We start from the raw sequence: 19,696 nt of genomic DNA, 5'->3' as shown, positions 1-19,696 counted from the left end.
TTAGCTGTGTCACGTAATTTAGCTAAGCTCTCATCATTCTTTTGCTCGGCTGCCAGTGACTCTCTATCCACGCGTAAGAGTTGATCAAAGTTCTTTGAGGCCGGTGATAACAACGACCCTGTCTCGCTTGTGAGCGCGTCTGCTTGCTCTTCCTGCAGGCTAGAACTCTGACACTCTAGTGCTACGCTCTCATTGAGCTGGTCAACTGGCAGGCTCTCCTCAACTGTTCTTTTGTCCCTCGGGCCTAGCTCGGATTCGGGTATTGAAGCTATCCCCTTTTCTGCTTCAGCTGGAGGAGCTTGAGCATTTTCAGCCGAAAGCGCCGCGATCTTACGAGCTTGGCCTCGGGTCAATGCCTGTACTATGCCCTCTCCCAGTTTGAGCCCTCTGTCACGCAGTAACTGATTCGAACGATTCGAAAAGATGTAGGGATACTGCAGTGACAAAAATTTGGAAACTGCAGCCTCAGTCTCTAGCTCCCCGAATGGTCCACTGATTTTGACTTTGGCCATGGGCAGACACACGCTGTGTTCTTCTACAACCTGTTTTATCCATGCTACTTCTCCGGTGAAGTCCTCTACCATCACGTAGGACGGATGGACAATGTCCAGCGTGGCGGCACTGTCTCTTAGCACTCGGCATGGTTTTCCATTAACTTGCAGGTCGTGGAGATATGGACTTAAAAGTTCCATATTCTCATCCTTTTCCTCCACGTAGGAAAAAACTACGCTAGGCTTCTCGCAGTTTACAGCTATATGTCCCAGTTTGTGGCATTTGTAACAGCGAATTGGTCTAACAGATTCGAATTTTCTTTTCTGTTCTTTTTGTGTGGTTTCTCCGTTAAGTTTCTCCTCGCTCTTTTCTGCGGGCTTTTCCGCCATGTCTACAGGCTCTGATCGTCTCGTTTGCGCACCCTTTTTGAACGGAAATGGTTTCCGCGGTCCATTTCGACCGTCCCAGTTTCCCTCCTCGGCGTTCAACTTTCTACGGGTTGCGTACTCTTCGGCTAATTCAGCCGCCCTTTCCACAGTGTTTACATTACCTCTGTCTTGCACCCACAGTTTCACAGCTTGGGGGATGGTTTTGTAAAACTGCTCTAGACACATGCATTCAATGATCATGTCTCTGCTGTCGTACGCTTCCGCGCTTTTAAGCCACTCGACTAGGTTGGCCTTTAAGCTATATGCAAACTCCGGATAGCCCTCGCTATCTTTCTTGCCTGTGCTCCTAAACCTTTGCCGAAAAGCTTCGGCTGAAAGGCGGTATTTCTTCAGGAGACTAGCCTTAACTTTTGCATAATCATATGCATCCTGCACACTCAATCTGGCGATTACTTCCGCCGCCTCACACGGCAACATAGACAGCAACCGCTGTGGCCATGTACTCGGGCCGAAGTTCATCTTTTCGCAAGTCCTTTCAAAATTGCTTAGGAACAAGCCTATGTCGGTCCCGACCTCAAATGGCTTTAATAGCCTGTCCATGCGGTACGATTCTGCCTCACTTGATCGTCCCAGAGCGCCTTCACTTCCTTGAGACATCTCCAAACGTTTGCTTTCAAGTTCCAGTTGCATTTTTCTTAACTCGCGATCTTTATCGCGTTCCTCCCTTTCTTTATCGCGTTCCTCTCTCTCTCTATCCCGTTCCTCTCTCTCTCGTTCTTCTCTTTCTTTTTCCCGTTTCTCTCTCTTTTTGAGAAGCTCCAATCCCATTTCAATATCTTGCTCACTGGCCTGATTGGAAATTAGCTCCAATAATTCCGATTTGAGCATTTCCTTGCGTACATCTAGGCCCAGTTCCTCACCAACAATCAACAACTCGTCTCTCAGCAGTGTCCTTAACTCCATGACTGCTGCTTTACTGCCTTGATTCTGCTCTCTAAATCTAGCTAGGAAAACACAACCTAGCTAACACACAACAATCTAGCTTCCCTACTGTTCTAAACAGAACAACCACAAAATGAAGCCTAGAGAGTCAAAGCAAAAACCAAGCACTCACCGCAGATACAGCACCATGTCGCAAAGTCCATCTCACCGCTGTCAGCCAGTTGTCAGGATTGGGGGCTCAATCCCTTCGTCCGTGGTCCTTTGCCAAGATTGGAGTACGGCATGAATTCGAAGGTAGCTGGCCCATGCCGTCGTCCAACTTATTTACGCTGAGATCGTTGATGAAGTGAAGAACTGCTTCTCATCGAGAACGAGGAAAAAGGGGTTTATTTACAGAAATTAACTCAGTCTAACATGACTGCTTGAGAAAAAGAGTATTAGTCCAACAGGACTGCATGAGAGAAGTGACTCAGTCTAACATGACTGCTCAAGAGAAGTGCGTCCAACATTCGCACAACCACAGTTTTTATACACTCGATCCGCCGGTCCTACGACGCGGCGGCTGTTCGTTTACACATCACCAACTCGCAGCTGCTCTGAAGACCAGTTTACAGACACAAAGGCACACACATTCCGCACACAGAGGCAACCGCACGGGGTGCCGTTCCGGGAAACTGTCGTTGTCGATCGCGCGTCGCTCATTGTTCCGAGCCACTCCGAACCGTGAGAAGCACAAAAATAAGTAGTTCCCGCGGCAGCTTGACCAGGCGGGTCAAATCAGCTCCGCGTGGAATCATTGTCCACACACCGAACTCGTCCCGTCACAATGTCGAAGGGGCTGGAGGGAGGCGGCGGATTCCAGCGCAAAGGTCGCTTCTTTGAACGCCTCGCAGCTGCAGCGACGGAGAGGGGGAGGTGCGCGTCTTGCACCCCTTGTCGTAATCGGGTGGCAAGGTGGCAATCTTGTTGCGCAACTCGCCGTTCTTGACAACACTCAACGCACTCAACAACCACTAAAGTAGTGCAAGGGAAAGGAATTCGACATGCGCATCGCCCACGTGGTACGATGTTCAACTCGGCTAACAAAAAAATCGGGTGGCTACTCAGATGCTAAGGCTTCCTTGAGTCGAACGAGAAATTTCAATTCGTGCGAGGCTAACTAGAATGAGGGGAGCAAAGTGCAACACCTCAGTGCCACGGTCCACCAGGCTGTATCCCTCCACGTGCGACAGGCAACTTCATAAAGCCTTAGGCCTGAAGCGTCGCTACCCTGACAACAACCGGCAGCCAAAAAGCAACACCCAAAATGGGCGCAATACAGGCAGCCGTGAGTAGACGTAAGCTCTATTAGGTGGTCCTACCCCACTCGGTGCACACAGCATCCAAGTTAACGGCGCCCACCGTCCCAGATGGTGCCGGAGCGCCTGGTGCCAGGCCGCAATACCAGTCAGCCCGTAGTGGCGCCCGTGGCCACCCGGTTCCCAGAGTCACGACTTCTTCAAAGTCAAAAAGATAGAAAAAGCTATTTACATAAGAAATTCGGACCACCCACGAGGCTTCCGTACTCGCTTCAGGCTTGCCAATGCTCCGCGGGTGCTAAGCCTTGCTCTCCCAGGATGTAGACCACGTGGCTCTTGTAGCGACGAATGTCATTTAAAAAAAATCATTTGCAAAAAGGCTTAGCATGTTGAAAAGTTCAAACACACTACAGCCACTGCCGCGTCACTCAAGAAAGCACGCCGCCGATGCTAGCAATAAAAATCCATGCTATCCCTTCGCTTCGGTTCAAATGAAGGTCTCGAACGAAGCAAAACTGTTAAAATTGTCTGATGCCCCAAGAGGTCTACGTTGGGCAACCTGATGTGGGGTTCTCACCCGTGCTCTTGGGAAAAAGGGATGACAACACAGTAGTGCAAACAATCACAAGGGCATTTATTGCACCTTTCATAGACTAATGCCTGCTAGCCGAGTTGCTATCCACAAAACATGCCGATGGGCGCACGACAAATCGCGGAAGTCCGACTCACCGCGACCGGATAACGAGCGAATGCCCCATGCTGGTCATTAACGCCTGGTCATTCGCGCATATGGTTACGCAAACGGTGGCACGTTCGAACGAGGCCTCGTGAGACAGTCTCGCAGAAGCATGGATCGGTGCACGTGAGGATTGTCCGCGCCGCTTGCTGATGCTAAGCCAAAGAGGAAGAGCCTTCTCCTTTCTGCACCCAAGTAACCCCGCTGTTAGGTGGCATTAGCAGAGCCACACTCGTGCCATCTCTCGCAATACGCTTCAACAAGACCAACTGCTGCACCAAGCCACGCGGCGAAGCCGGATTACAGGAGACGGGAGCTATGCAGGAAAGCAGTATATCAGGGGACGTGTGAGAGTCTCGCATCCCCACAAGCAATACCACATATAATGATATATTGGTTATAGCAATGGGTCAAGGTAACAGCGTCATTTTATGCATTAGGTCTATGGGGGAAAAAACCATATACAGTAAAACCTCGTTAAACTGTACCCACTTAAACAGTAGTTTCGTTTTAAAAGTAGCAAAGTCAAATCCCCAACTCAGCGGCCATTGAACATAATGTGTTTTGTATCCACATAAACCGTACCAACTTATTGCGTACACATCGGTTAACACGTAATGTTTCTACTTCCTGTCGCGCAAGCGCAGCGGTGGGTCGTCTCCATCAGGCGACCTGGCAGAACAACAGGCCTCAGAGATCGGAACAACGACCTCCAAGCGCCCTGTGCGTTTGCATGGGAAGCCACATCAACATCATTTCGGCGCCGTGCGAGGGAGCGTTGTGGCATCATGCAATCAAGGACTAGCATCATCCCGAAGCTCAGATAAAAAGGGCACCGGGTGCTCAGCATAGTAGAAAAATGAGACCATGTTCGTACTATCAAACGTGACACAAAGAAGTCGGCACTGGCCCGCGACAGGGATCTGCCGCTGACTACGATGTGTGGCATTTGGAATGTGAAAAAGTTGCTCGACAGCGCTGCTGCGACTGTGAAGAGATGTCGGGTACAAGGTTAGACTTTTCGTCATTGTTGCCTCGGTTGTTGCAGGAGTGATGACTAGCGACAGTACGACACGGAAAGCAACAGCCGCGCGATTCAGGCCCGACAGTGGCAGAAGCTGCGCGTTATGTCAGCCTCATGAATGCAATTGTTGCAACGAGAGCAGCACCCCGCAATGAAAAAGGCACCTTGCAACTTCTGCAGCGCTACCACGCGCGTGCACAGAGAATACGTAACGCCAACGAGGAATCTGCCATGCGAGTGTTTGCCGAGAAGAGGGGGCTGGCTGAAAGGCTGGCTCGCAGCTTCAGTAAGTTTGAGGCCGCTGTCGTTGCTGCTAGGTCGCCGCAGCATCAAACGAAAATAACACTTTTGTCACGCAAAGTGAATAAATACTACATGTTTTCTTCCCCTTTCATCGCACTCTCTCCGAGTTCCGTTTTTGACAGGTAAGCGTGCGATCTCATGCTATTTTGGTAGAGCAGTACTACCTTTTAGTACGTATTTTTTCCGAGCTCCAGCCAACTACGGTTTAACAAGGTTTCACTGTATTTAACGATATGTTATTCACCACATATCGGATATAACAATCAAAATTTTGCTGTCAGGACGGCGTTTGCTATGCAAAATAATCCTGACATTTGCGTTGCTTTGTTTCCCTGAAACGAATGATGCCGAGATGGGGCAATGTTCACCAACGCGAGTTCATATCTGCCGCCATTACCGTGCAGCACATCCTGCCTAAAGTCCCTTGATAATTTGAAAGTACCGCCACCTTCTCCCCTCTTGCTCATTGTCGTCCCCCCCACGGGAAGCAGTCGTGAGCCCGTTTTTCTGCACGAGGATTAGTCACCCTGCCGTTGCCCTTGGAAACGGGCAGATCTTGCGTTTCCTTTTTCGTCCACACCATTTTTCTCCTCTGCTCGGCGTAGCGAACATTGTACGCTGTGTTTCCTTCTCTCTGTGCTAGCGCTATACCGTGCTGTTGCGCATATGACTGCAGCAAGAAGCGTGAAGATGGTTATGCAGTTTTTATGATATCACAAGGAAAGCGTGACGGCTTGTGCAGGAAGCAGTGACTGCATAACATTGGCCAAAAGAACTTTTTCCCGACAAAGAACTATGTTGTTTGCGAGGTAAGGCGTATTTCTTATTACTCGTATCAAAGCATCCCCTAATGCTGGATTTTTGTTTTTCTTCTGGTCTGCTCACCAGCGTTTTTGCTGCAGAAATTTGTACGTTGCATAAAAATGGTGTTGTGCTCAGTATGTTTAATATTCTGCTGGGCCTCCCGTCACCTCGCACATCGCTAACTGTTGTTATTTAGTCGGAAATGCAGCACTATAGATTCTGCTTTCTGCTGTGAACATTGATGTGCAAAGATAGAGCCTCTCGATTGCACTGTTTGCGATTGTTAGGATCCGTTGCCTGTTTTACTAAAAATTGAAATAGTGACTTGTAGAGGAGCTATTATTTTCAGCTTACGTTGATGTGTGCGACAGTCATACAATGAGAGCAGGCTCTGAAAAAATAAGTGGCAAGTGTATCCGTGGTATTGCAGGTGATGAGCGCTAGCTAGTCCACATTGCATTTTCAGTTTTAAGGCGAAAGCCTTTTGATCCGTATAATAAGCCACACACACTGGGATGTGCCACAAGCAATACTAGATCAGACGCACAAAGTAAAGCATCTCATCATGTGGCAGAAAAATTGTCTGGAATGTAGAACTCGCCTCAAAGCTCCTTTTACATCATATACCTCGTTCATGCGGCTTTAAGAAAAAAACAACCTCCTGATTATCGACGCTGTTATCAGCATTTCTCAATATTTTCAACACCACTGGGGCACGCAGTGCGCGCGGCCAGCGGGCAATGAGAATCAAGGAGGAAAGCGCCGCGGGGAGGAAAAGGGTTTTAGTCCCGCCTAAAGCCCCTTAAACTTCGTAAAGTAGCGACACTTTCCTCCTGTGCCTTCACTCCTCCTCGTTTCCCCTCTCCTCGTCTCCCCTCTCTTTCTCCCCTCCTCGACCGTGGTTCCGCCTACACTGCTCGAGCGTAGCAACGACGGCAACATGCGCTCCTCGCCACTCCATAGACGCTTTTCAAGCAGAAACGGCACTGATGCACGGCGTGAGGGCCCACGTGATGCTATTAGGCCAATAGTGACGCGGCTTCGACCTCGGCCAGAGCGCGCGAGGAGGAAGCAGCATTCTTCGAAGCATGCCACTACTTTACGAAGTTTAAGGGGCTTTAGTCCTGCCCCACCAGTACTGCCACGCACTGGAAAGCAGCGTGAGTTGGCGCCAGCTGCTTCACGCTTTTGCACCTCGCGCGTCGACCACAATCGCACCGAAAGAGAGAGAGAAAATGAGAAAAAAAGGTGAGAAGCAAAGTGGCACGATGGCGCCCGTCCCCCAACTCAGTCCCTCTCGCAGCGAACACGATAGTAGCTTCACAGCTGAAGCAGCGGACAGCCCACTTCGAAGATGGTGCTGACAAAGCACAACAGTGTCGCTTCACACGAAGATGCAAATTTTACAGGATTTTTGACGCAGCTTCAAGGTGAGCGCCCTTGTGAAGAAATATGAGCTCTCTCAGTCGACAATATCTACAATCCTGAAAACCGGTAGCACCGCGATTGTGAAGGCAGGAAGTATTAGTGGCCATGTCGATCAGTGAAAAAGGGTTAGGGACGGACCCTTTGTATGGCGATGTGGAAGAGGCGCTTTACCAGTAGTTTATCACAACCCACGTGCATAACGTGCCAATGAGTGGGCCAATACTTGCTGCCAAAGCAAAAAACTTCGCTTTTCTTCTGAGACGGCCCAATTTTGAGCCAGGAGGAGGCTGGATTCGGCGTTTTAAAGAGCGGCATGGCATCGTTTATAAAAAATATGGTATGGGAAGCGACGCCTTTGAATACGCAGGCGAAGCAGCAGTGGCTACTGACAAAGCTGCCCGGCGTGCTGGAGCATTATGCGGACAAGGATATTTACAACTGTAACGAAACAGCTCTTTTTTTTTTTTAATGTTGCCATAGAAGACGCACGCTTTTAAAGGAGATACAACATGCCGAGGCGGGAAGCACTATAAACTTAGGGTGACTGTGTTGCTGTGCGTTAGCATGGGCAGGAGCCATCGCCTCAAGCCTTTCATTATCGGATGACCCAAGAAGCCAGCGTGCTTCAAGAATCAACACATCCCCTTCAACACATCCCCAACATCCCCAACACACAAGGGGCTCTTGTTATCAGTGTGATCAGTCGGCATTCAGAGACGGATAATATGTGCAACGTAGAAATGAGAGGAAGAAGTAGCTGCGAAACCACAAAACCTGCTGTTGGTACACCTTCCGTATCATTATCAAGGTGATGCGCTGTCTCTTTCTTTGGGTTTGACACAAGCAAAGCAGTTGCTTTCAATCAGCTTATTTGAGGGTGCTGTTTTATGGTGCAGGTGGGAGTGCAGTCACGTGGTATTTTTTATATTTCGTGGGGTTTCTTTACCAGTCGGAAAAAATGAGTACGCAATTAGTACATCTCTGAAAATACCACAGTTAGGTGTCCCTTGGCTGCCTGCAAATGCCTCATTGACACTTTCATAATTACGACAGTACTTCTCAAGTTAGATAATTAACAATTACCTAATTAAATCTCCATAACGAAAAAATTACTGGCGGCTACTCCACTGTACTGGAAACCATATATGTGCACTGGGTTTTTTTTTTTTTTTTTTTCGAGTAACGCAATTGCTCTTTATTAAAGACATGGTGCTTGATAGTTGGGACGCCCTATAGAATTCAATCAGTAACCGAAATGATCCCAAGCCGGATTCACTCGAAATCAGAATCAACAGCAGTCATGTGCCGCAGCACTTATACCTGGACTCACATTAAAACGAAAAGAGAGAGAGAGAGACTGCAGTTTCTTCGGAAAGGGGAAGCAGTATTAGTGATAGTGAAGTATACGACAATTTCATGAAGGAAGATTACACCACTGAGAGACGCCAGATGCTTGGTGGTGCGACAAGACTCAGGCTGTGAAACTGAACTGTCTCCTACTATGAGGTCTTGTAAAAACTCATGTAAGGCTGTCATATCAGCGAACCATTCTTCAAGGTCAACCGGTAATATATATGTGAATAAGAAGAAAGGGGGTTAGCCGAGGGGCCCGATTTTCCTTAATAATATCATGAGAAGCCAACAAAGACACCAAAGACAACATAGAGGAAATTACTTCTACTGACTAATTGAATTAAAGAAAGTATAAATTAATGGCAATGAAAACGGATGAAAGAACAACTTGCCACAGGTGAGAACTCCACCATGCCAGGCGTCCTGAAGGGTCCTTTAAATTTGCTAGCCAACACAACGCGTGATGATCGCTGACGACATTGAATGGCCTGCCATATAGGTAAGGGCATAATTTTGCTGTAACCCAAATGATGGCGAGGCATTCCTTTTCAATTGTAGAATAATTGCCTTCCGCTCTTGACAGTGAACGGCTAGTGTAAGCTACCACCCGTTCAAGCCCGCTCTGGACTAAGACGGCGTCAGTGTGGATTTCATTATTGGCATCCTTGTTGAAGTGTGCAAGCACCGGTGGCGACTGCACACGTCGTTTGAGTTCTTGAAATGCGTCGGCCTGCGGCGTTTGCCACTTGAACTCGACATCACATTTAGTTAGATGTGTCAGCGGCTTAGCGATGCATGAAAAGTCCTTGACAAAGCGCCTGTGGTAGGTACACATGCCAAGGAATCTATGCACTGCCTTCTTGTCGATGGGTGACTGGAAGTTTGCGATGGCAGCTATCTTCTGTGGGTCATGCCAGACTTGCTGATGACGTGGCCCACGAACAGAAGCTCACTGTAAACGAAGCGGCACTGTTCTGGCTTCAGAGTGAGCCCTGATGACTTGATGACCTCTAGTACTGTCACAAGCCGCCTAAAGTGATCGTTGAAATACCCTGTGAAGAGGACGATGTCATCCAAGTAGACAAGACAGGTCTGCCACTTCAACCCTGCTAACACAGTGTCCATCACACGCTGGAACGATGCAGGCGCCGCGCACAGACCGAATGGCATGACCTTGAACTCGTAGAGGCCGTCTGGCGGGATGAAGGCATTTTTTTTCCCGATCCCTCTTGTCGACTTCTATTTGCCAGTAGCCATTCTTGAGATCCATAGACGAGAAGTAGTATGCGTTGCAGAGCCAATCCAGTGTGTCGTCTATCCGTGGAAGGGGGTATGTGACCTTCTTCGTGATCTTGTTCAGTCGACGATAATCAACACAGAAACGTAGGGTTCTGTCCTTTTTCTTTACCAAGACCACAGGACATGCCCTCGGGCTTTTCAATGGCTGAATGATGTCATCGGGCAGCATTTCGTTGACTTGTTGCCTTATAGCTTCACGTTCTCATGTTGAAACTTGATAAGGGCTCTGGTGGAGAGGTCGAGCGAACGCTTCAGTTATTATGCAATGCTTAGCGATTGGTGTTTGTCGAATCCTCAATGACGTCGAAAAGCAGTCATATTGTCGGAGAAGACTTGTGAGCTGTTACTGCTTACTCACGGGGAGACTTGGATTTATGTCAAAGTCTGGTTCGGAAACTATGTTCTTCGGGGTAGATGTGGCAGAATTAGAAAGGACAAATGCATTGCTTGTTTCCACAATTTCCTGGATGTATGCGATCGTCATGCCCTTGTTGATGAGCTTGAACTGCTGGCTGAAGTGTGTCAACATCACTTTCGCTTTCCCTCCGTGCAGTCGACCGATCCCTCTTGCAGCGCAAATTTCATGGTCGAGCAGTAGACGTTGGTCACCCTCGATGACGCCTTCTACATCTGCGGGTGTTTTTCTGCCGACGAAGGTGACAATGCTGGAGTGAGGTGGGATGCTGACTTGGTCCTCAAGTACACTCAAGGCATGGTGACTACAAGCGCTCTCCGGCAGTATCGCTTGATCTTTGGATAGCATTATTGACTTTGACTTCCGGTCCGGTCATGAACGGTACCGTAATTGTTTCCATGCACATTCCAGTTGGCGTTATTAGGTGTCCTCCAGCAGTCCGAATTTGAGGGCCTTCCCATGCAGTCTTTAACTTTCTTCAACTGGCAGCGATGGGTCCACTCATGACGGAGTAGCCAGCTTCTGTGTCCACTAAGGCGGTGACTGTGTGGCCGTCGAGAAGCACGTCGAGGTCGGTGGTTGTTTGTCTTGCATTGCAGTTAGGTGTTGGCATCAGATCATGGCTGCATCGTGTTGACATGTGGCTGAAATGTCGCATCATCAGGTTTCCTTTGGTCGGCGCATTCTTTGCTTCTAGGCTTCGTCGGGATGGCGGCGCCTCGTTGATTATTGTCAAGATAGTCTTTTCGGTATCTCTGGTGGCAGCGGCGGAAGATCTTCGTCGGTTCAACAAACCGCAACTGCACCACCATTGGTTGCTGCTTTTAGTTTTCTGGATATGGACTCGCAGACCGGCTCCTGGCTGGGCTAGTGTATGGTCGTCGTTGCGGCAACAGGTAGCGGCCTGGTGACAGCGAACAGCGTGGTCGTCTAGAGCTCCAGTGAGTAGCGGCGAGGTAATCAGCGATGTCACGAGGGCACTTCCCAAGCTATGGACGCACTGCGTTGACGGTGAACCCTCGCATTTCCAAGTTGTGGTGTGGGCATCAGTGGTACACATGGCCAGCTTCTCCGTGATCGTAGCAGAGCAGGCGGTGGTTGGGGACGCGCCAAATGTCTGTCTTCCTTGGGGCATTTCACTGGCCGACAGGTGAGCAGGATGGCCGCGGCGGCGTCTGTCATCACTTCTGGCTGGGGCTGTGGTGATGGCAGCTGCAGTTCAGTAACCCCAAGGGATCGCTGAACCTTTTCTTTGACGATGTCGGCGATTGAGGCCACTTGAGGCTTTGACCTTGGGAAGAGCTTCTGCAGTTCCTCGCAAACGACCGCTCTGATGGTCTCTCGCATGTTGGCACTGCTGTGTGCTTGAACATCGTTGTAGTTTCGGCGGTTATATTGCCTTGCCGGCATATCGAGTGTCTTCTCAATCCTGCGAAGAGCTCCTGCTTTGCCCCACGCATGAGGAACCGAATTTTCTTCTCCTCAGGTGCATGCAGGTCAGCATGGTGGAACAGGCGCGTGATCTCCTCGGTGAAGATCGCATTGTTCTCGTTGGATAGTTGCACTCGGGCTTCTAGCATAGCTTCAGCCCTTTCCTTGCACATGACGCTCGTAAAGGTCCACAGGAAGCCGCTACGGAACAGGTCCCATGTTTTCAGGGTTAACTCCCGGTTTTCAAACCACGTTCTGGCGCCGTCTTCTAAGGCGGAGTATATATGCCGCAGCTTGTCATCGGAGTCCCAGTTGTTGAAAGTCTCGATTTGTTTGTAGGTCTCCAGCCAGGATTCTGGGTCTTCATTCGATCCATGGTGGGTCCCGAGGTTGTTGCTGCAGAATGGGGGACACTGGGCCAGCCATTGGGGTTGTCTTGGCCACGATCTTCTTGGTCTCTTGTAGGTCTCCAGCCAGGATTCTGGGTCTTCAGTGGATCCATGGAAGGTTGGTGGGTCCCAAGGTTGTTGCTGTAGAATGGGGGACGCTGGGGCAGCCATTGGGGTTGTCTTGGCCACGATCTTCTTGGTCTCTTGTAGGTCTCCAGCCAGGATTCTGGGTCTTCAGTGGATCCATGGAAGGTTGGTGGGTCCCAAGGTTGTTGCTGTAGAATGGGGGACGCTGGGGCAGCCATTGGGGTTGTCTTGGCCACGATCTTCTTGGTCCGTGCTCCGGGGGCAGCTATTGCAGTTGGCGGCTTGCTCAATGATCCGGGACGATGGTGTTGTCTTTGTGGTCCGGGCTTAGATCACAGCTTGTCGGAGGCATCCGGTACATGAACGAACTGGCACCTCCACCAGATGTCACATGGTAGTGACGGTGATGAAAGCAGTAAAACTGTAAATGGCGAAACTAGTGTTTTATTGGGCGAACCTGTGCCTCAAAAACAGGCTACACTCAAAGCACAACGATAGCGGCGAACACAGTCGGTGATCGGTGAAAATCTGATCAGCGGGTCAAGCGCTTTGGCTTTTGTACATGAGCTTTCGAACATTACAGAGTAATCGCTGGTGTATGGTGTAGAAATTTCTACACCATTCTCATTGCGCATACATGCAATCAGAATACACAAGGTTTGGTGACAACAAACAGCGGATACAACCATCGATATCATTCCAGAAACTTCCGATACATGCAGGCGCGTCCTGCATTGAGCGACAACATTTGATAGACGATGAAACGTGGTCATTCGATAAATAAGTGCACAAATCAATATATTTTGGCATATACCTATAATGACAAATAAGTAAGTTGTGCTAAACAGCATATATCACAGCAGCAATAATTTGGGAGGGTCTCAGAAACCTCTAATTCTCCCCCTTGTTACGGCCCCGTGTGTACACTTCCGTGGAATCTGGTACCGCAAGACCGCCAGAATAGCATTCGTCAACGTGACGAGTCTCTTTTTTCATGTCTGAAGCCATGCTGTGCCAGGTGCGTGTTTTGAACTGGTCGCATTAAAAGGTAACATAATTATTCATTGTGCTTTCAGGATCCGCTGCAGATGCTTAGTGTGGCTATGGTGTTGGGCTGCTAAGCATGAGGTCGCGGGATCAAATCACGATGGTGGCGAAATGTTAAAAATCCGTGTACTTAGATTTAGATGCACATAAAGAACCCCAGGTGGTCCATATCTCTGGAGTCACCCACTACAGAGTGTCTCATAATCAGATCGTGGTTCTGACATGTAAAACTCAATAATTAATTTTTTTTAAATTGTGCTCTCAGGGAATTGAGGCTTCATAGCTTAATTACTGGGTCAACTGCGAGACAATAAACAATAAAAACTCCTTAAAAAACTCCGTACTCCTTCAAGTTTTCTCTGCAACATATATATTGAAAGGTTTGTAAATTTTTATGTGTCTATACAGCCATTCACATTCAAACTTCTTTAGAACCACCGCTTGTGTGAAAAGTAACATTGTTTTCGTGCCGTTTGGCCTATGTTACCCTGGTGCTGTAAAGCAACCAACTTCACCATATTATCAAGCTAGCACAGAACATCGTGCCAAGGTAGCACTAGACACACTGCAATGAAACATAGTAATGAAATAGATGCTAACGCCATGTTGGCTCAAGTAAATACATTCACTTTAGCTGCTGCTAAGTGCCTGTTCTTGTTTTTAGTCTACCACCCATTATTCTTTGACTCATGTTGAAAGATAATGAAGTAGCACAGCCATTTTAATGCGAAAGCATTATATGCTCAATTGTGTGAAAATCTATCTAGTCGGCGTGACTGAAAGGTAGTACCAAAAATGGCCGACAGCACAAAGAGTAAAATGACGTCAGAATATGCTCAGATTGACGTCAAATTTCTCAGTGAGGTTCCTGTTAACAGAGTAAATTTTAATGGTCTGACAAGAAAATTTGGTACATTTCGGTCTGGGTGAGAATCAAACCCGGGTCTCAGAGGTGTGAGGCAAGCTCACTTCCCTGATGCCACTGCAGCTCCACGGTTCTTGCTGATGAAAGGTGTGCCTAGTGCGTGCGTCACTGCACACGTCACGTTGCAGCAATCTGGCTGACTAAATGTGTGGCCTTGTGCTTCTGTCATTGGGCATGTGGCAGCGCAGCCAATGGGGAGTAGGTGGCGTCATGTCAGGCCACACCACGTCACGACTGCACCTCGACGGAGTTCCCTTTGCTGCGATGCCATGGCCCGAGCGCACCTCGATGGAGCAGATCAGGCGAGGGGAACACCTGCTACTTCAGTAGCGCACCAGATATTGCGGGAGGGTACAGGGCATCGCCACTACGCCAAATCTCCCTCGCACTTGCTCTTGGAATCCTGTGTTATCTACACGTTCCTTGTCTGCACAAGCTCTTGCCTGCGTTATAACTGCATCTCGGTAAGGCCAAATCAAAACGAACACACCTCCATCTCTACATCCTCGCTTGCCGCGAGGAGTTCATAACTCGACAGACTGCTCAGCGGCATTCAATTGGACATTAATGCTTTCGCATTCACAACTCATAAGCACTTAGGTGTCCTTGAATTCTTTCCTTACAGCTTGAGGAAAGGCTTTGTAAATTTCAGATTGTCCTTTGTAGAAATACTCTGCTGTGAAGAGTTGATGTGGGAGGTTGATGTCTGCCATATTGTAATGATTGCATTTAATGCGCATTATGGGTGTGTAAAAATGTACAGGGATAAAAATGACTTCCTTTGCATTAAAGCACACTGATACTGATACTCCTTATTGGTACATGATTGTATTAAAAGTGAATTTTGGTTTCTATGCTTACTGAAGTAGAAACTTTGTAGACACGAGTGAACACTTAGAAAAATTGCTTGTAAAACAACGAGTTTGGTTCTATAAAAGCTGTATTTTGATTCCGTCAGGTCGGACGCTGAGAAAGGAGGTTGCAGACAATCTGCGTGAACTGTACGATGCTGTTAAGGATTTTGTTTCAGGCATCGGCCCAGAGAGGTGAAGTGAGCCTTTTATTATCATCTTATATACATTGTGTGCATATAGAAATTTTATTGGCTAGAAAGCAGAGCTCTAAAGGGGTGTACTATTTTGGTAATAACATCTGTCAGTCAATTCTCTTCGTGAATTTATCCCCACGTTTCTGCCATAGACTGCACACGTCTGTCAACAGTGGTTGCATTTTCTGAGTAGGATGTGGCATAGGCGATGCCATAGCCAAAGAAGTGAATGGGCATTGAAAGTGGCAGAGAGAGAAAAAGAAACACCAAGAAATTGCAACGGGAAATAAGCTTTTGAAATTTTTTAATTGTAGGTATCATACACCACCAGTGGTAATTTAACCCACAAGAAATTTATGGTATTTGCCTTTCCCTACTAATTGCATGTGCATGTGTGTGCATGCATGCATGTCTGTGCGTGTTGATTTATATACTGGATAAGCCCTCCATATCCATTCATTTATGCTCAGCCAAGAACCAATGCTTGTTTTTCCCTACATTTCTCCATTATTTGCCTGTGATATTGCAACTTTGAGGCCATGTAATCCAAGGTTTAGATTGCAACTAGCACTTCATATTCAGTTCTGGCTAGTATTCATTAAGATCAAGGAATGAATATACCTGGATGCTGGGACCTTTTTGACAAAGGCATGTTAGCATTACTTTCTGCATATTATATGCTAACTAACCCACTCACAAGCATTGCTAAGTAGCACTCGCTATAATTTTTGCAGGAAACTTGTTAGTGCACTGTATCCAAGAATTTAAGGTATTGTGTGAATTCTCCTGACAGAGGCATGTTGACTTATTTGTACATGCTTTGTCTCTGGTGATGAGTGAGGACACACGCTGCATTTGAAAAGTAAATAAATGATAACATCACCGCTATAATTAGTTGGGCATTTGTAGCTCCTGATGCCAAGTCACAATTGCCTGTGTAGGAACATCTTGTGAACTGTTCTTTACTCTATTTTTCAGCAATGCTGTTGCTTGTTATACAGTCAAAATTTAATATAACAAAGTTAGTAAAATGGCAATTTGCGTTGGGATATCAAAATTTTGTTCAATTGAAATTTGACCTTTTATGTAAATAAGTACAATCGCTGCTGGGTTTTTCTCACATTGAAGGTGCTGCAAAATTTTCCGAATTTTTGGGCAGTCGGAAAAAACACAGTTGAATGAGAAAAAGTTCATTTTGTTCAACTTGCGAGTCGGAGACCAAAAATATGGTTTCATGGCGTGTTGACGATACAAAAGGAAGCTAGTCAAGCTTTTGTGTCCACTCCGCCTCCCATGTCTGATAGTGTCGCCCGCAGTGGGCCGACACTAATGAAAAGCACCGGCAGCGGGGAGTGAATGCTTCGTCTGCCACTTGCTTCAATGCATCTCCAAAACTCAAGATTATGCAACCTTAAGTACTAAACACGCGGGAAGACAGTGCACATGATGCCATGCCATTTCAGCATGCCCACTCTTTGCTCATGTGGTAAATAACCTCTAAAACCAGGTGCACGGGCTGCTTATGTGCTTAGCTGCACTGACATTTCCTCGAGCGCCTTGTCCTGTCTGGTTTTCTTCTTGTGTGCTGTCATTTTTTGGCGCTTATTCTATTGAAAGCTATGCACCAACTAGCCCCACAACGTGTTTTACCCCACTGACAGCCATGCACAGCCACGGCCGTGCTTGAAAATGAGATGCACACCAACCTGCCCCTCACTCTCTGCCCCCCTCTTACTTGCACGAGAAGACAGCGCTCATCAAGCCACCCTCTCTCACAAGCTTTCACTCGCATTCAAAGCATACAGCCTACGGGGCATGATAGGATCTTATCATACTTGGACTTAATGCCGAACATGACGCTGCTCCACTTCAGCGGTCGCTGTTGGTCCCGTAGCACGCCATTTGAGAAGTGGGTTCACAAGCAGCCGCTTGTAGTTGAACCATTTTACCATCTGTGTCCATGGAAGTTTTGCATTTATTGCCTCAGTATACATTTGCGGGAGCAGCGAAATTTTATGTAAACAGACTTTGTTATATTGAGGTTCAAGATACATAGTGTTCTGTGGACAAAAAGTTATAAAAAGTTCAAGACGTACTGGTGGGCTAGTTAGTTAGTCATGATGGTATGAGGCAGCACACTTCAAAACACGGATGTAACACAGAATGAACAATCACGAGTGCTGTGGTTCATTCTTTGTTATGTCCTTGTTTCGAAGTGCACTGCCATATTCCATCATAAAAACTCAGTGCCCTTCCACTCTGTGAAGAAGGATGACCAATGAAGCTGTCTATGTGGGCCCCTTAATGGCAAATTGCACCTCTGCCGCGGGTCAGCCTGGTATTGCACTATCTTCGGGATCGGCCAACATGTGGGGAGTGCTTAACGCCTGCTTCACCTCTGCCATGGGTCGGCTTGGCATTGCAGTATCTTCGGGATTGGCCCACATGTGGGAAGGGCTTCACGCCTGCTTCACCTCCGCTGCGGTTTGGCCCAGTATTGCACTGTCTTCAGGATCAGTCCACATATGGGGAGTGCTAACGCCTGCTTCACCGCCGACGTGGGTTGGCCCAGCATTGCACTATCTTCGGGATTGGCCCACGTATGGGGAGTTTCGTGTCTACACATGGGCACGATCCTGGGAACTAGCCCTTGACAGCTTCGCTGTAAAATTGGTTACATCTTTGTGTTTCTTAATTAATTAATGACAAGGACAAATGGGGGAGTACAAGCCCGAGAGCGTTCGAATGGTAGCGCCGAGTGGCACCAATGAGCCATCTCTGGAAGATGACGACGGCGCTGGAGCCAATCCTGGGGCCCTATAACGTAAAACTATTCCAGTATGTTTTTATTCCAACCTCCTGACATCAAATTTCCGTAATCGCCGATGCAAGCACAGGGTTGTCTGTACAGACCACTCAAACACTCCATTCATAGGAAGTCACTTTTGTTTGCTTGAAAAACAAAATAACATTGCCTACACTGAGCGGCTTGTCGTATCTAATTGGCTGACAAAAGGGGAGGAGCACGCTCAAGTGGAGAGGGATTCTATGGGGCCGAACCACTGCACTGCAAATCGATAACCGGATGAAGAGGGTGGTGCCGGCATCTGCGATTGGTCCACTTTCCCTTACTTAGCTTGTGGTGGCTGGTTGAAAATCGAGGCGGTATGCAACAGAAGCTTAAGAATGACGCTAAAACAGATCCTCAGCAAAGAAGAGTTGGCAGAACGAGGTCGTAAACATGCAGAAAGTGCAGAAGCGTTACATGGCCATGGAAAACGTTTTATTACGTATACACAATTAACCCATGCTCTCCGGCAGGTGCGAGTAGCCAGTGCCTGAGCGATCGGTGGCAGCCATCTTTTATTCCTTTCAAAACGAGGCAGCCTGTGGCTATTCAGAAGGAAATTCAGTTTTGTTCGGCATATTAATGCATCTTTAACACATACACATCACTTTGACATGGTGAGTTTTCACGTTTTCGTGATGTCGTGTAACGGGCTGGTGAAATGGGGATGGTCCAAAAAAGTTTTTTACCAATTGCAGAGGGCTGATGGCAGAATTGGAATAGAAAAAGTGTGGAATAGTTTTACGTTATAGCGTCCCTGATTATGATAGTTTTGTGTTGACACACACACGATCCTGGGTAAAGTAGCCCTTTACAGCTTCACTGTAAAAGTTTGTTATATTGAAGTTTAGCTGTTAGCTTTTTGGAGTATGATGAGCATTATTAAAGGTTTTCACAACTCTCACAAGATGAGTTCTTTAGCTGATAAGGCTGTTTTATAGAGGTATGGCAGTTGAGTATAAATGTATTTAGATTTTTGCGAAGTGCAAGAAAATTATGAATGGCTGGTTATTAGTGCAAACTTATGATGCCTTCTACCTTTTGAGCAACATTGGCACTGGTGAAGGCATTGCCACTGCCAGGTCAGGTTAAATTTGTTTATCTTACAATAAATCCTGGCGCAGTTGAAGCACACTGTAATGAAGCAGCATTGTAAGCAGAAAACATGTTTTATGTGTCGAATATTTTTAATAGACACGGAAGTTGCGACAAAGCATATAGTACACTCTCTGCCATTATGAAAAGGAACACTTCATATGTCTTGAAACAGCGATTCTTGAAACCTTGCTAGTGTAAACCTCACTTACTGCTATTTATTATATTTTACCTGTTGGAGAATTCTGCTCATCCAACTTTTTCTTATCGCAAACATACACAAGGAATATTACAGGCTTTGAATGCAAATTTAGTGTTCCCTCTTATATTGGCACACGGTGTA

The 19,696-nt window shown here is 47.4% G+C and overlaps 1 protein-coding gene across 3 annotated transcripts in view; it reads left to right on the top strand.

Moving 5' to 3' along the window:
* Positions 1-19,696, top strand: part of LOC139050837 (cyclin-D1-binding protein 1 homolog) — an 84,450-nt gene that overhangs the window by 20,615 nt on the left and 44,139 nt on the right. For 2 of the 3 annotated variants that reach the window (XM_070527631.1, XM_070527628.1), the window contains exon 4: positions 15,321-15,408. The exons of the other annotated variant lie outside the window; for it this stretch is intronic. In XM_070527631.1, the coding sequence (XP_070383732.1) occupies positions 15,321-15,408 (88 nt within the window). The remainder of the gene's footprint in view (positions 1-15,320; positions 15,409-19,696) is intronic. 3 annotated transcript variants of the gene reach the window in all.

This window comes from Dermacentor albipictus, chromosome 1, assembly GCF_038994185.2.
Source record: "Dermacentor albipictus isolate Rhodes 1998 colony chromosome 1, USDA_Dalb.pri_finalv2, whole genome shotgun sequence".
In the NCBI taxonomy this organism is placed as follows: Eukaryota; Metazoa; Arthropoda; class Arachnida; order Ixodida; family Ixodidae; genus Dermacentor; species Dermacentor albipictus.
Note: the sequence above shows the minus strand (reverse complement) of the source record. Positions and strands in the feature narration are given on the sequence as shown.